Source organism: Papaver somniferum, chromosome 11, assembly GCF_003573695.1.
Source record: "Papaver somniferum cultivar HN1 chromosome 11, ASM357369v1, whole genome shotgun sequence".
NCBI lineage: Eukaryota > Viridiplantae > Streptophyta > Magnoliopsida > Ranunculales > Papaveraceae > Papaver > Papaver somniferum.
The window spans coordinates 136,055,129-136,070,357 of NC_039368.1; the positions used below are offsets into that span (position 1 = coordinate 136,055,129).

Consider the following 15,229-nt stretch of genomic DNA (forward strand, 5'->3'; position numbering starts at 1 on the left):
CAATTCTCAATAACTGGGAATCTGCGATGATGTTAGGATTGTGTTCAAGCTCTACTATAATTACAAAGCACGCCCGCAGGATATGATCTATCGCTGTCTTGGTGACGAGTTGTCTTTCTTTATTCTATTTTCCTTTGGCCATTCGAGTGAAGACAACAATGAAGTTTAAGATTTTCACTCAACCGATAAAGTCTGGTTTCTGATCAGACGCCTCGTGAGATGATGGCTTAATAGAAAATTAATCAGAGCTTGTTGGTTTTGATTTGATTACTGTCGCAATATTATTGTATATTAGGTACGGATTAGTTAAAGAAAGAATTAAGAAAACAAAGTATGTATACAATTCAACCAAATGAGAGAGATCCATACGTCTCTATCCTCTATGGTACATAATCAACATAATTTAATATACGTGTATAAAAGCCGCCGATCAAAAAAAAATTTATGTATAAAAACCCTTACTTGTTTATTCATATTCATCGATCAAAAAGAAGAAAAAAAAAACTTCAATTTTTTGAATTCTAACTAAGCAGTAGAAGAAAATGACTGATTCTTCTTCTTCATCGTCGTCTGTGGCTGAGATCAAACAAGATAAGTATCGGTATTACATATATGGAGAAGGAGAGAAAGACACTCAATGGAGAAATGGTATTCCTAACTATGATGTAGTTAACAAGCTCTTCGAAGAAGGCAGAACTCAGGTAAAACACTTATTGATTACTTCAAGAACCAATATCAAAAAGGGTTCAAAACTTCTTTGGATTTTCATTGTGTAATATAATTTGTTAGGTATGGCCTGCTGGTTCCATTGAAGAAGAGGTGCAAAACCTTGTAAAAACATGGGAAATGGAGATGGTTCACAAAGCACGCCCACAGGATATGAAAACCCTTGACCCTGCTAAATTCACCTTTAGTAAAAATGGTAATTAGCTTACATATCCTCAGTACTATCTTCGTTTCAAAATGATAATCTTGTTTCATGTGTAATTAATAACTAAAATTTTGAAATCCAACGGCAGGAAGCCAACCCATAGCTCTAGATGAAATCGGCAAAAAAGGAAGCTATAACTTGTTCTTGCAAACCTCATTGCCTGAGAAATATCGGGTCTATAACCCATCGGAGGAAACGATCACCTCTGCTAATAAAATATTCGCGACAACATTTCCTCGTGGGTTTGCACTTGAAATTATGCAAGTGTATTCTGGACCACCAGTTATTGTTTACAAATTCAGACATTGGGGATTCATGGAGGGTCCTTTTAAAGGCCGTGCTCCTACCGGAGAGAAAGTTGAATTCTATGCCATTGGCATTTTTACGGTAATTAATTATTAAACTCCTCTTAATTTGTGACATATCTCCATTTGAGTTCCATAATATTCTGATAGAAAACTTTGGATAATGTTCGTCTATCTTGAAACAGTTGGATGAAGAAAAGAAAATCGTGAAGGTTGAGTTCTTCTTTGATGGAGGAGAACTACTTAGTGGTCTAATCAAAGGTGACGATACATCGGATAACTCTGGCACATCAGCTTGTCCTTTCTTGAAGACCACAGAATGAAAGTTCAGTGTGGGACTCAACAATAATGGTGGAACATTTCAGTTTGAAGTTCTTAAAAATATTTCGCACAGTAAATTCGCGACAGATTTGGGGTGTTGCGTCCACAGTTTGAATAAAATGAATTGTATTTTCTTGTTTCCTTGTATTAGTATGAAATGAAATAAGATTAGCTAGCTATGTATTGGTTTGTTTTTCTTCTTTTTCTCTTTATTTTTGGAGTCAGGTCTAACCTCCTCATTTATGTATTTTTCTTCTCTTTCTCTTTTTTTTTTTTTTTTTTTCTGAAAGTTTTTTTTTTCTCTTTATCAATAAATTCTTCGGAAATGATTTACATCCTGCGGGTTGTTCCGAGAGAAAGAGTCCCACCATATTTTAGGGATATACTCCCTCTATTTCTGAAAGACCGTCCTCTATTCCTTTTTCGTCAGTTTCAAAATTGTGTTCAACTTCTGTTTATAGTCGTACTTTTTCAATGAACTCTCTAATATACTCTTGAATTCTTCATAATCATAAATCCATTTTTAACGTGACCCAATCTAAAATATTAAAGAAATTAGTATAATTGAGGAAACAAATATATCCTTCATTCCTTTTAAGGAAATATACATTTAACTCTAAAAATTAAATTCCTTATAAAGTTTATACTTCATAAATTCGATATTTTTTAAATTTTCCTTTTATATTTCGTATTTATAATTTTCACAATAATTTTGGATTGTCTTTATTGCTGGCATTTTTATTAAAATAAAATAGGTAAGTAACTAAGGGTAGTCAAGTAAAATAATATGGTCTCCTTAATATTTTGAGAAAGTTAAAGCGGACTGTCTTTGTGAAACAGAGGGAGTATATGTTTATTTTCAAAAGATTTTGTTATTTTGTGCACAAAATAAGAGTCAATCATTAGCAAGAGAAAATGCGAAAAACAATAAAATATAAGAGAGAGAATGATTCTTTGCATTTGGAAATGCAAATATTCATGGATTTTTGAGCTTCTTTTTCTACAAATGCATTCTCCAATGAAAAGAATCATTCTCTTTCTTATATTTTATAGTTTTTTATACTTTCCCATTCCAATGATTGACTACTATCTATAGTGCATGGATGCACAAGATAACAAAACTCAATTTTAGCAGGGTCTTATGAATCTATGATTGTAGTTGCAGGAAATCCTACAACTACACCCTTACTAAAATCTACAAATCAATCTAAGTAAACTCCATGAAAACCACAAGAATATTTATTAGGATCTTCAAATGGGATACAAAGTAATAAGCAAACCCTAACTTGGGAAGCAAATAATCTTTCTCTCTCCTAAATATCTTGTCTACCCTCTCCAAAAAGTCCCTATTCAATCAAGATCTCTCAACCCTTTATATAGAGATTTACATAGTGGATGACAGCTAAGAAAGCCTTTATTTTCGGATTTGGTGTGCGCTACTAATGCACGCTTACATTGACTCTTGTCGCAAAGACTCTATAACATCGCATGGTTCTTCATACTTTACTCGTGATTAAGCTGGAGTCATGTGATGCGTCATTTGGATAAGCTGTATGCGATTGTCTTCGCTTGGTCTTGATGATCATTATTTTGCATGTTTGACTGGTGTGCGGTATTTTGTATCTACATTTTGCCTCTTCTCATGTCGTTTCTTTGCAAAAGAGTGCGATATGAGAAACTTCAATTTATATTTCCGCACCCGTTCATCTTTTCGTATTCTTTTTTGCCGACATGTTTCCGTAATTTCAGTGTAACCGTCTACACGTGCTGATTTTCTCCCCTTTTTACCGGCACGTTCAAATCTAACCGGTCATTTTTTTCTTCTTATTTATTAACTGAGTTTGAAGAGAGATAATCTTCTCTCTTTTTTCTTCATCTTCTCTTGTTTTTCCTGTGAGTTCTCTGCAAATCTTTATCTTCTTCTTCGTCTTCTTAAAATATCTTCATCCCAATTTTTGCGAACCCTCAATTTTGATTTTGCTGCTACCCTAATGGATCCTCTCCCAAGGTTTGTATACTTTATTGAAATTATTCTTGCTTAATCTTGTTTTGATTTCAAATTGAGCTCCTCTTCCTGGCAATATTATTGTTTCCATTCCCATACTGGTTCTGTTGCAGCAAAAATTCTTCTTTTGGTACCACCAAAGTTACAGTCAAAAACCCGAAGTATTCTACAAGTTCAAAGGATAATGAATCTCACAAGAGGAAGCCTTCACATAATAGAGGAGTAAGAAATATTTTCTTCTTGTGTAAAACAATACTGTTGCCTCTATTTCTTATCTGTGTTGTTCTTCGCAGGATTCTGAGTGTGAGATTTAGGGCGAGAAGAAGATAAAGGTTAGAAAATTTCGCAAAGCTCCTTCCGTCAAGACTGGTCTTGTCTTACCTGACTTTGACTTTTCTGAAACTAAAACTGACATTCCTTCGCATGTCGATGCTAGTGCGCCCCCAAAATGTTTGATTGCTTCACCTCCTTCTAATGTTAATGTTGACGCAACTCTTCAAGGTTTAATTGCCTCTGCTCCTTTGAATCTTCCTTCTTCTCCAAAGGAAATCTTTGCTTCCACAAATGTTACCTTGATTGATCATGAGATAACAAAACTCCCCATTTCTACGACAGTAACCCATCCTCAGTGGATCAGACCCTCTCTACCATTGTAAATATTCCTTTATTTGCAAGTATCTCCTCATCTACTGAGAATACAGTCTTTGCTGCTCCTGCGGAAAACATGACCTTTTCCATACCTGCTTCTTCTTCTTCTTCTAAGATTACTTCTTTTGAGGCTATCCCTATTGACACTGGGGTTTTAGAGGGAGTAAGCTCCGCTGCTCAAGTTTTATCTGAAATTATTACTGTCGCTCAATCGTCTATTACTGATCCTACTAAGCTTCGTATCTACGATGCTTTGAACAAACTGTTGTGTGACTCTCCACCGAATAAGCCGAAAAGGAATGAAATCTTCTCTCAGATTGATCCAAGTGTTCATATTTCCCTCGATTTCTTGGTAAGCACTCTTTCGCTCACAATCCTTTTATTCCTTCTTCTTTTCTTCATACTTTTTCTTACAACAATTTTCCTTTAGGATGCTCGTCGTCACGTGGTTCTTGCTGAAGGATTTTCCGAGTCTAGTAATACCATATTGGAATTTTCGCGTCGAATCGTCGCTCTTGAAGGAGAACTTGGCAAACTGAAGGAAGAACTCCAGACTGTGACTCTTGAATCTGAGAATCTTCGCAACAAGAATCAGACTATCAGAGGTACTTATTTCTTTACTTATATAACTCTCTCTCCTTAGGAATAACTTATCTTTTGCATCCATGTATTTTGAACTCCTTTCTGCGTATATTAGGATCTAAACCAGAGGCGCGTTTTGGAGAGGTATGATCTTCAATTTTTCGCTGAAGATGCTCACACAGAAAATGAGAGCTTGCGGGACCAGATAAAATAATTAAATAATAATCATTCATATTTGCTTGATCAGATTGAAAATCTAACAAATGAGAATAACTTATTAGTTCAACAGAATGAGACATTTGGCTCCCAAGTTTCCCATCTATCTGAATTGTTGTACAGTGCTTATTTAAGACATCAAACTTTATCAGATGAGAATGAGGGTCTATCCATGGAGAAGCGATCTTTTTTAAAGAAAGAGACAATGTTTTCACGTCAGTATCTTATTCTCCAGAAAATTTGTGATAATCAAGAGAAATCTCTTCGTAAACTAAAAAGTCAGTTTGACGAATCATCGAAGATATTAACCACGGAAATGAAAAGATCACCCAAAGTAAGATAGATCTAACTGTGAAAATGAATCATCTTAAAGAGACACACGCGCAACTAAAAGAATCTCATAATGCCCTTATGAAAGAGAAGACCTCCCTTTCTCAAGATGAAAAGAAAATTCGATCTCGTCTGAGGGGCTTAGTTGGTGATGATTTTGATAAGGCTATGGAGAATATGAAAGATAGTAGTCTTGATTTGTCTCAATATCTTCTTTCTCAGAGAGAAGGTAGTCACGCGTGGTTGACTGCCTCAACTTACTTGTCTTTTTCATTATTGTGTAAATCTTAACCCGGCGGAAACTTCACTCTGATTATAATTTTCTATTTCTCTTGCAGAGTCTGAGAATCCAATGTTTCGCAGCTGAGATCTGATTTGGCAAAAGTTCGTAAAGAACGTGCGAAACTCTCAACTACACTTACGTCTTCTCGAGATCAGGCAGAGAGGAGATGTTCGTATACCTCCAAAGTTTCATGGAGGTTGGTATGAGAAATGCAGAGAAAGGTGTCGCTCGCGGAGCTCATATTAAGACTCAAGCTCTTGTGAATAAAGTCTCCTGGATAAATCACTTCCTTTGGTAACTGTTCATACTCTTGACATAAGCGATGACGAACAACTTCCTGAGCCCGATAGTGATTATGAGTATGTGAGCGATGATGAAGGAGATCTTGAAATTCCCCTTCAAGAAAGTCAGCTTGAGAAGGACAAATCTGGTGAAGGCTTATCCAAAGATCCCAACAACGAAGTCAATGTTGAAGCTTCTACTGTTAACCAAGATGTGCCTTATGATAATGTTTAGCTTTTTCCCTTTTTCCTTTATTTTGATGTTTCTTGAAACATATTCCCATCCTTAACATTCGTTTCTTGACAAGGAAGATAATATAACTTTTGGTTTTAATTCCCATACTTGCCTCTTATTATATTCCTTGTAAGAAACATGTTGATAAAATCGTGCGACTATTGCCTTACACTTTTGATATTGATGCGTAATGTGATAAGTTTTCTTCTTTAGCACTTCCTGGAAAACGATGTTAGTATGAGTTTTACTTCTCGTGAAGTCTTATTAAGCCTTCCTAAGTAAAGGTCTTACTTTTCTTAAAATTAATTTCTGTTTTTGTGCGACGAAATCGCAGACGGTTTTTACACTTTCATGTAATAACCCATTGATTTCGCCTTATCATTTTTCGGAATTGTTGCCTCTGCATATTTTATTTATCGCACAAATGCTATAATCCTTGATACTCCCGTGAGTAAAAAACCTCATGATATTTGCGTCTTTGACACAATTGAGCTCCCTAATGGAGGGTGTCGTCCTTATATCCCCCCTGACTTCCCCTTCAAGGAAGCGTACCCCTACCGGGTTAGAGTGGGATCCTCCCATCCGGTAATGCAATCAGTTATTTTCGCGGCCTCTTATCCCTCTTCCGATATGGCCTATGGTTATAAGACCGCACCCTAATTGGGTTTTCTTCGGACCGAGTACATCATAGTCAGGACTTGTCAAGAGCGGCCAGGTACGCTCCATACGCCCCAGGCACTCTTGACTCAACCGTGTACCACGACGCCTTGATCAAGTTTCTGCACTCCTTAGTAGAGAGCTTCTTACCTTAGTATTTCAACTAAGGCACTATACTGGATGGGTTTTTGTCTCACCTCAAATCTCCATGGCTCAGGCTCCAGGATCGGTGTATCTTTCACCTGAGCCATGCTAACTAGGTTTTCCCAATATGACGCAAGTTAGGTCTTATTATTGCCTCTTGCTGTATGCGAACTAGGGTGCACGCCACTATTGTATACCTAGCCTCCCTAATTAGAGGTTTTTACTTCTGAAACCCTCTATTAAGGTCTTATCATTAGGTATTATTTTTGCCTTTTAATTGAGTTATATGGATCACACATAGAAGAACAAATTCTTTGCTTTCATTCATAATCTTTGATAATACACCCTTGTTGAATGTTGAGAAATTCGCATCTTCAACCGTGTTTACTCCGGTTCATTTACATGCGACTGTGTCTTCACTTATGCGAGTATCATCGCGTGACTTACGTATAATATTTCTTCAAATACAATTTTTTCCAAGTATGTTCAAGTTTACGACCCGTGGTTCTCCCTTCGGGGTCCATCAATTGATATGCTCCACTGCCAATTATTCTCTTTATTATGTATGGCCCATCCCATATTTTCTCTAAATTTCCATCTCCTCCTTTATGATAAGGAGGTATCTCTCTCAACACTAGTTCCCCTGGATGAGAGTCTCTTTGTTTGACGCGCTTGTTATATTCTCGCGCTATCCTTTGATGGTGATTCTCCATATGTTGCAAAGCAATTTCTCTACTTTCTTCTAGATCATCAAGTTTTGTTAAAATTAAGTCTGCAGTTAAATTCTTTTCCCACGCTTCTTTCTTAGTTGTAGGTATGATGACCTCAGTTGGCAACACCACCTCTACTCCGTATGTCAGACAAAAAGGCAACATTCCCCTAACTTCTCTTCTGGTTGATCTGTATGACCATACTGCATTGTGTACTTGTTCGCACCATCCTTTATTATATCCTTCCAACTTCTTTTTCAATATACCTGCAATTATTGTGTTGGTTGCCTCAGCTTTCCCATTGCTCTGGGGATATATAGGGGTGGACTTTCCGCTTTGTATTTTGAACGCATTAAGTTGCATTTCTATGTTTTCTCCTTCAAACTATTTTACATTATCAGAAACTAACTGTGCGGGGATTCCGAATCTACAAATGATATTCTCAAATATGAATGTAAACACATCCTTATCTCGTATATGTTGTACCGCTTTCACTTCTGCCCACTTTGTAAAGTAATCTGTTGCTACTATTAAATACCTCCTCTGCCCCGTTCCTGGTATAAAGGGACCTACAATGTCTAAGCCCTATTTTCCGAATGGCCAAACACTTGTTGATGAGTTTAGCGTCACACCTGGTGCGTGTATTTTCTTTCCGTGACGTTGGCATTCTTCGCACCTCCTTGATACTTCTTTCGCATCTTCATGCATGTAGGGCCAGTAATACGCTTGTATCCTTGTTATGTACGCTAATGACCTTCCTCCACTATGATTTCCAGCATCCCCATAGTGCAACGCTTTCAAAATCTCAATTCCCTCTTTTCGCGTCAAACATCTAAGAGATGGTCCAAGGAATGATCTTCGGTAGAGCACACCTTCTTTGATTTCATAATTTGTCGCTCTACCCTTTAACTTGTGTGCCTCCAATCCATATCTTGGGACTTCTTCTTTTTCTAAATATAAATGGAGTTGAGTTCTCCAATCTGCGTCTTTATTCGCTTGTTCTTCTTCTTTGTTGTCTACAATCATTACATATGCGTCTTCTTATATGTTATCTTCATTGTTGATAGAGGGAGAAAAGAGCATCTGTATCTTTATACACATTGTGGTTGGGTCCACCATCATAGACGGAATAAAAGCGAATGCATCTTCTAAGAAATTATCTTTCCTTGATATGTGCCTCCAATTTATTTTTAGAATCTGGGAAGATAGCTCTGGAACAAGTTTCTTATATTTCTGTAGAGATGGCTCATTCGTGCTATATGTTCCTTCTGTTTGACGAATTACCAATTGTGAGTCACTAGTTATTCGTGCATTGTCCAACTTCATTTCAATTGCCAACCGTAAAGCGTGCACCACCGCTTCGTATTCAGTTTCATTATTGGTGGACGCGAACTCCAACCTGAATGAGTAAGCCATTCTTGCTCCTGCTGATGAGATGAAAACTATTCCGATTCCATTTCCTTCTCCATTTGACGATCCATCCACCAGTATCTCCCACCTACTGTATTCTATCAACAAGTCTTTGGGATTTCCATGTTCTTCTTCTACATCCATCATTTCTTCTACACTTTCATCTTCTTCGAATGGGAACTCTGCCAAGAAATCCTCTATGACTTGCGATTTTGGTGAAGATAATATTTCATACTTTATCTGAAAGTGCCCCACTTGTGCATTCCATCTTTATATTCTTCTTGATCTTTTTGAATTTTTCATTACTGATTCAATTGGTACTTTGGTCAATACCTTAATCTTGTAGGCTTGAAAATAGATTCGCAACTTTTGTGTCGCATAAACCAGTGCGAGTATTAACTTTTCGATCTTTGAATAGTTTTTATCTGCGGCATTGTATGTTTTACTTATGTAGTATATTGGTTTTTCCACTCCTTTATCCAAATGTAGCGAGACAACACTTAACGCATGTGATGTTGATGCGAGATATATTAATAATTCTACTCTAGGTTCCGCTTTTTTCAAAATAGATACGTTCATCAGGTAATTATTTATATGTTGTAGTGTTTTGTCACATTCTTCTGTCCATGCGAATTTGGTCCCTTCCTGAGGATGTTAAGAAACTGCTTCCACTTGTTGGATGAATGCGAAATAAACCGCACCAATGAAGCTAACAATCCATTCAATTTCTGTACATCTTTCACAATCGCGGGTAATGGCATGTCACGAGCCGCTTGTACCTTTTCTGGATCGACTTCTATTCCTTCCTTAGATACAATATAACCTAAAAATTTGCCTGATGCAACTTCAAAAAAACACTTTTCTGGATTTATCTTGATGTTGAATTGCCGCATCTGTTCAAAGATTTCTCTCAAGTGGTCAACATGATCTTCAACTTTTTTACTCTTCACCAGCATATCATCTACATAGACCTCCAATGTTGTGTGTATCCATTTTGCAAATACTTTCTCTACCATTCGTTGATATGTCCCACCTGCATTTTTCAGTCCGAACGGCATTTTTGTAGAACAATATAATCCTGTAGGTGCGAAAAAGGCAGTATGTTCTTGGTCTTCTTCAGCCAAAGGAATTTGATTGTAGCCTTTATATCCATCCATGAGTGAGAGTCTATCATTTCCTGACGCTGCTTCAACCATTTGTGGTATGTCTGGCAATGGAAAGATGTCTTTTGGACATGCCTTGTTTAAGTCACTGAAGTCGATGCAAATCCTTATTCCATTATTCTTCTTTGGCACCACCACCATATTTGCTATCCAATCTGCGTATTTTCCTGGCCTTATTATTCCTTCCTCAAGCAACTTCTGTAGCTCTGCTTCTATGTGAGGATGGTACGTGGTTGCTATTTTTCTTATCCTTTGCTTGAATGGTCGTGCGTTCCTATTGATATCCAATTTGTGGCATGCGACAGAAGGATCTATTCCTGGCATTTCGTCCATACTCCATGCGAAAATGTCTTTGTATTCTCGTAAGATATTGATTGTGCGCTCTTCTTCTTCCTTCCCCATTTTTGTTCCAATTTTTAATATCTTTGGATCATCCTCTGTTCCGATATTTATATTTTTTGCCGGCTCTGCTGCGGTAAAATTCTCTTTTGGTTCTCCTAGCGGTGTCGGTTCTTTTATTTTGTGTATTGGTGCACCCTATTCTTCTGGAATTTCGCTTGGTATTCCTCTTTCTTCTTGTGCTCTTATCATTATATTCTTAATTCTTCTTCCTTCCTCATCTTTTTCGCCTTTCTCCAACGATCTTTTCGCTTCTTTGCGCGTCCTTCATAATCCTGTACATCTATCTGACCACAAACCTTTGCACTCTTATATCTTATCTAATTTCTCCTATTCCACTTGGTATTGGGAATCTCACATATTGATGAAGAGTTGATGCTACACCTTTTATCGCATGCACCCAAGGTCTCCCCAATAACATGTTGTATGGCGAATCGACATCTATCACGCACAATGTTACCTGCGTTTCTATTTCTCCCAACAATATTCACATGGTTACTTCACCTTTTGGTTTTGTTATCGTTTTGTTAAAACCATGAATATTGTATGTAGAACGTATCATATCCGCGTCCTTGTATCCCATCCCCTTAAACGCATGATAGAACAATATATCTACCGAACTACCCGTGTCTACCAAAGTTCTGTGTATCGCCCACTTTTCTGATTCTTCCATTCTTTCGTCTTTTGTTTGTCGTTCTGCAGTTATTGTAATCACCAAAGGATCCGTTCTCCTTAAGTTTTCTTCTGAGATCTCATCCGCTGCAAATGTTATCTCCTTCTTTTCCCACTCCTTTAAAGGTGACATTTTGTCCACCGTCATGATTTTCATTCCTTTAAAATCACGTTTATATATTCTTCCTGTTACTCCTGCATGAAAATCTGCGTCAGAGATACTTGTTTTAGTTATTGAATTACATTGTATACTTCTGTCGTCTCCTTTCGTTCTGCCGATCCTTATTTCCTCCATAGATGATTGTTGTTCTGTCTTTTTTTTCTTGTTCACGAATGATGAAATTGCTTTTCTGAGATTGTTATTTTTGATGAAATTTTTCAGATCTGAATTTCTAAAATTCTCAAAGATTTCTAATGAAAAAGATGATAAACTATGAAGAATCAAAAACTTGTTTGTGCAGAAATTCACCAACAGGATATATCATTCCGAGCTGTTTCTAGCACCAAAATGTAGTTGCAGGAAATCCTACAACTACACCCTTACTAAAATCTACAAATCAATCTAAGTAAACTCCATGAAAACCACAAGAATATTTATTAAGATCTTCAAATGGGATACAAAGTAATAAGCAAACCCTAACTTGGGAAGCAAATAATCTTTCTCTCTCCTAAATATCTTGTCTACCCTCTCCAAAAAGTCCCTCTTCAATCAAGATCGCTCAGTCCTTTGTATAGAGATTTACATAGTGGAGGACAGCTAAGAAAGCCTTTATTTTCGGATTTGGTGTGCGCTACTAATGCACACTTACATTGACTCTTATCGCACAAACTCTATAACATCGCATGGTTCTTCATACTTTACTCGTGATTAAGCTGACGTCATATGATGCGTCATTTGGATAAGCTGTAGGCGATTGTCTTTGCTTGGTCTTGATGATCATTATTTCACATGTTTGACTGGTGTGCAGTATTTTGTATCTACAATGATCCCGCCACCGATCATAGAGATCTTAAGACATTCATCATGGACTGGGTTATATAACAGCCCTTATCCATGCCATGGGCTTTTATTGCAGTTCTACAAAAGGGCTGGATGGATCTTTTGGTTGTCATTTTCAGAAGGTATTTTTGGTTTGTCAACCGGCTGACGTTGCTCTTTTTGGGTCAAGGAGAAAGACGACTACATCTTAACTAATTTTTGGAAAAAAGAATTTACCACGCGCTGTTCAAGCATTTTTTATTTAACACCATCAAAACCAACAATTTTTGGAGTAGGGATGGCCATTTGCCCCACCCAAATCCATCCTCGTGGGTACCCGCCCCGTTTGGGTAGGGTTTTACCCGCACAAATGGGGATGGGGTCGGATATGGGTAATACCCGAAACCTAAGTTACGGGGATGGGATTCAAGATCTCCGCCCCATACCCACCTCGTTGCTTCCATATTATAAGGGTTTCAACTTTTATTCAAGAATTTGTATCGAATAGTATACTTCTACCACTTAGTCGAGCTTTCTTACATTTATTATATTCTTGATCGTTCTTGTATATTCATCACTTTCGTTTCTTTGCTGTGATCAGACACATTCTTTGATCGTTCTTGTATTGAAAGGACAAAGTAGAGAAACTAAGAAGTCATTTAAAGATCTTTTTGTTCACCTTAAGATGAATTTCTGAATTTAAAATTTTAGAATGCATTATTCTTATGTTATTATTTTTATTTGATTCATATTTAAGTTTTGATTATAAATAAATTGATGTATTAATTCCGTGTTACGGGTAACTCATGAAAAACCCGCCCAATTCATGTGGATAACGGGGCGGGCACGGGTATTTTTTTTACGAACAGAATAGTGTCTGGGATTGGCATACCCGCCCCACACCCGCCCCATGACCATCCTATTTTTGAGGGATAGCATTCTGTATAAAACAAATCAAATCGTGACTTATGGATCTCTGAATAGGTATTCCCCCCGAAATTTGGCATCTCTTCCGTAAATCATGATATTTTACCATGACTTTGAGGAATAGAAAGGATTTAATCTAGTGGGGTGGAAACAAAATGACGGTAAAAAATGAAAGATAAAACTAAGGTAAGACTTATTGTAGATTTGTAGTACAAGGGGTAGTGTTTCTTTTTTACTTTTTCTTCCAGTGAAATCTGGTTCGATCTTCTCCTCATCAGTAGAGAGAGAGAGACGGAGACTGAAAGGAGCTTGAAGATATCTATGGCGGCGGTGAATATCCATAGTTAGGTAGGTACATTCTCTTATCTCATTTTTCATATGATTGATGATGATTAGCCTGTTTTGATTAACTGTCTTCTCAGTAATTTGGGGGTTAGGTTTTTTTTAAGATCAGCAAAAACTAAACAATCACATCCTTAATCAGTAAAGTAATTCAACAATGCTTAATTAGGTTTCAGAGTGAAAGAGTAGATTATGTAAACAACTGGAAGTGGAAGAAGACCTAATTGTTAGTGTTATTGCTGACGAGGTTTCTCACTATCTCAGGCGAGATGTAGAAGAATAATGATCCAATTTTAAATTGATTTGCGTTATGCAGAACTAATCACTGAACAAGAGGTTGTTTGATTTCCTTGGAGATTTGGTTTTAGATTTGTTAGCTTTAGAACCCTTTTTTAGATTAGACCTAACTCTGGAGTATGTGAGTAAAACTGTTGGATGCAGACTCACAAATGTTTCATTCTTTTATCATCTGATTGATGATATAGCCTGTTTGGATTAACTGTTTTTCAGTAATTTTGGGGGTTTAGTGTTTCTAATTGATAAACGTGGTCTCATTCAAAACTAAACAATCTCATCACTAACTAGTCCAGTAATTTAGCAACACTCTAGGTTTCAAAATGTTATTCCCATTTGCTGCCAAAGAAGATGTTACAATTGATAGTGCTGATGACGAAGAAATATTAACATCAGTCATTATGGTATCGCTGCTAATGCTCATTATGGTATCGTTGCTCATTATAGCATTGATGTTTTCTAATGGAGTTGCATATCAATCAAGAAACTCAGTTTGATAGTTAGGAATATGATTGAGGTTTGCGATATAATCTGAATGCGCTTCGTTACATTTTGTTGCCATTTCTTTGGTAAATCAGTGGTTTTGTGAGCCCTTTCACTTATATGTCTTACTTTCTGGGGAGTTGATATGGAAGCACACAGTGATCTAGTCATAAGCTTACTTAGGTTGTTTGATTTCCTTTGGAGATGTGGTTTTCATGTGTTAGGTCTAGAATCCTCTTTAGACAGACCAAACTCTGGAATCTGTGATCTCTAGATGTAAAATGTTGGATGCTGCAGACTGACAAATATTTGATTTACATACAGGGGTACAAGTCATCAAATAACTTGATATACAAAAAAAAAAAAAAACCACACAGTGATATACAAAGAAAAGACCTCTCTTTCATTGTTGGCTTGGGAATATGATCAAGGGTCTGTTATGGGCAACAGCCGAGGACTTGGCAAGGAATAGAGGCCGAGTCCTTTCTCTATATCGTCAGATATTAAGAAGCCTCAATTCCCCCAAGCTTCCCATGAACTTAGCAGCAAGATTGGCCAAGAAAGCAGAGGCTCGTGCTATCTTCATGCTGGGCGCAGAAGAGGAATCCCTGCACAACATTGAGGACCTTATTGATACCGGAGAGTATGCTCTTTCTCTTTTGAGAAAAGGCGAAATCCCAAAATACATTCAGTGAGTGCACCATTGATGGATTTGACACTGTTCTTCAAATTTTATTTATGTCAAATGCTGTACAAGAAAAATAAAACAGGAAATGTAGCTTTTAACTGATGAATTCGTAATATTTTCTGATTTTCATACTGTCTAGCAACTGTAATATGCTGAGAATAAGAACTGCAACAAAAAATTGGAGTTGGAACTCTTGCTTCCATTTCTATTCAACTTGCCTTTTG

The 15,229-nt window shown here is 37.0% G+C and overlaps 1 protein-coding gene and 1 long non-coding RNA gene across 2 annotated transcripts; both read left to right on the forward strand.

Annotated features, from left to right (window-relative positions):
* Positions 1-467: 467 nt before the first annotated feature.
* On the forward strand, positions 468-1,769 carry LOC113323387 (pathogen-related protein-like). The gene is made up of 4 exons (XM_026571683.1): positions 468-701; positions 790-922; positions 1,020-1,318; positions 1,422-1,769. The coding sequence occupies exons 1-4, from the start codon at positions 543-545 to the stop codon at positions 1,557-1,559; spliced, it is 729 nt and encodes a 242-aa protein (XP_026427468.1). The 5' UTR covers positions 468-542; the 3' UTR covers positions 1,560-1,769.
* Positions 1,770-13,279: 11,510 nt separating this feature from the next.
* On the forward strand, positions 13,280-15,193 carry LOC113322200. The gene is made up of 2 exons (XR_003347080.1): positions 13,280-13,546; positions 14,642-15,193. It is a non-coding gene; the product is annotated as an uncharacterized LOC113322200 (long non-coding RNA).
* The last annotated feature ends 36 nt before the right edge of the window (positions 15,194-15,229 follow it).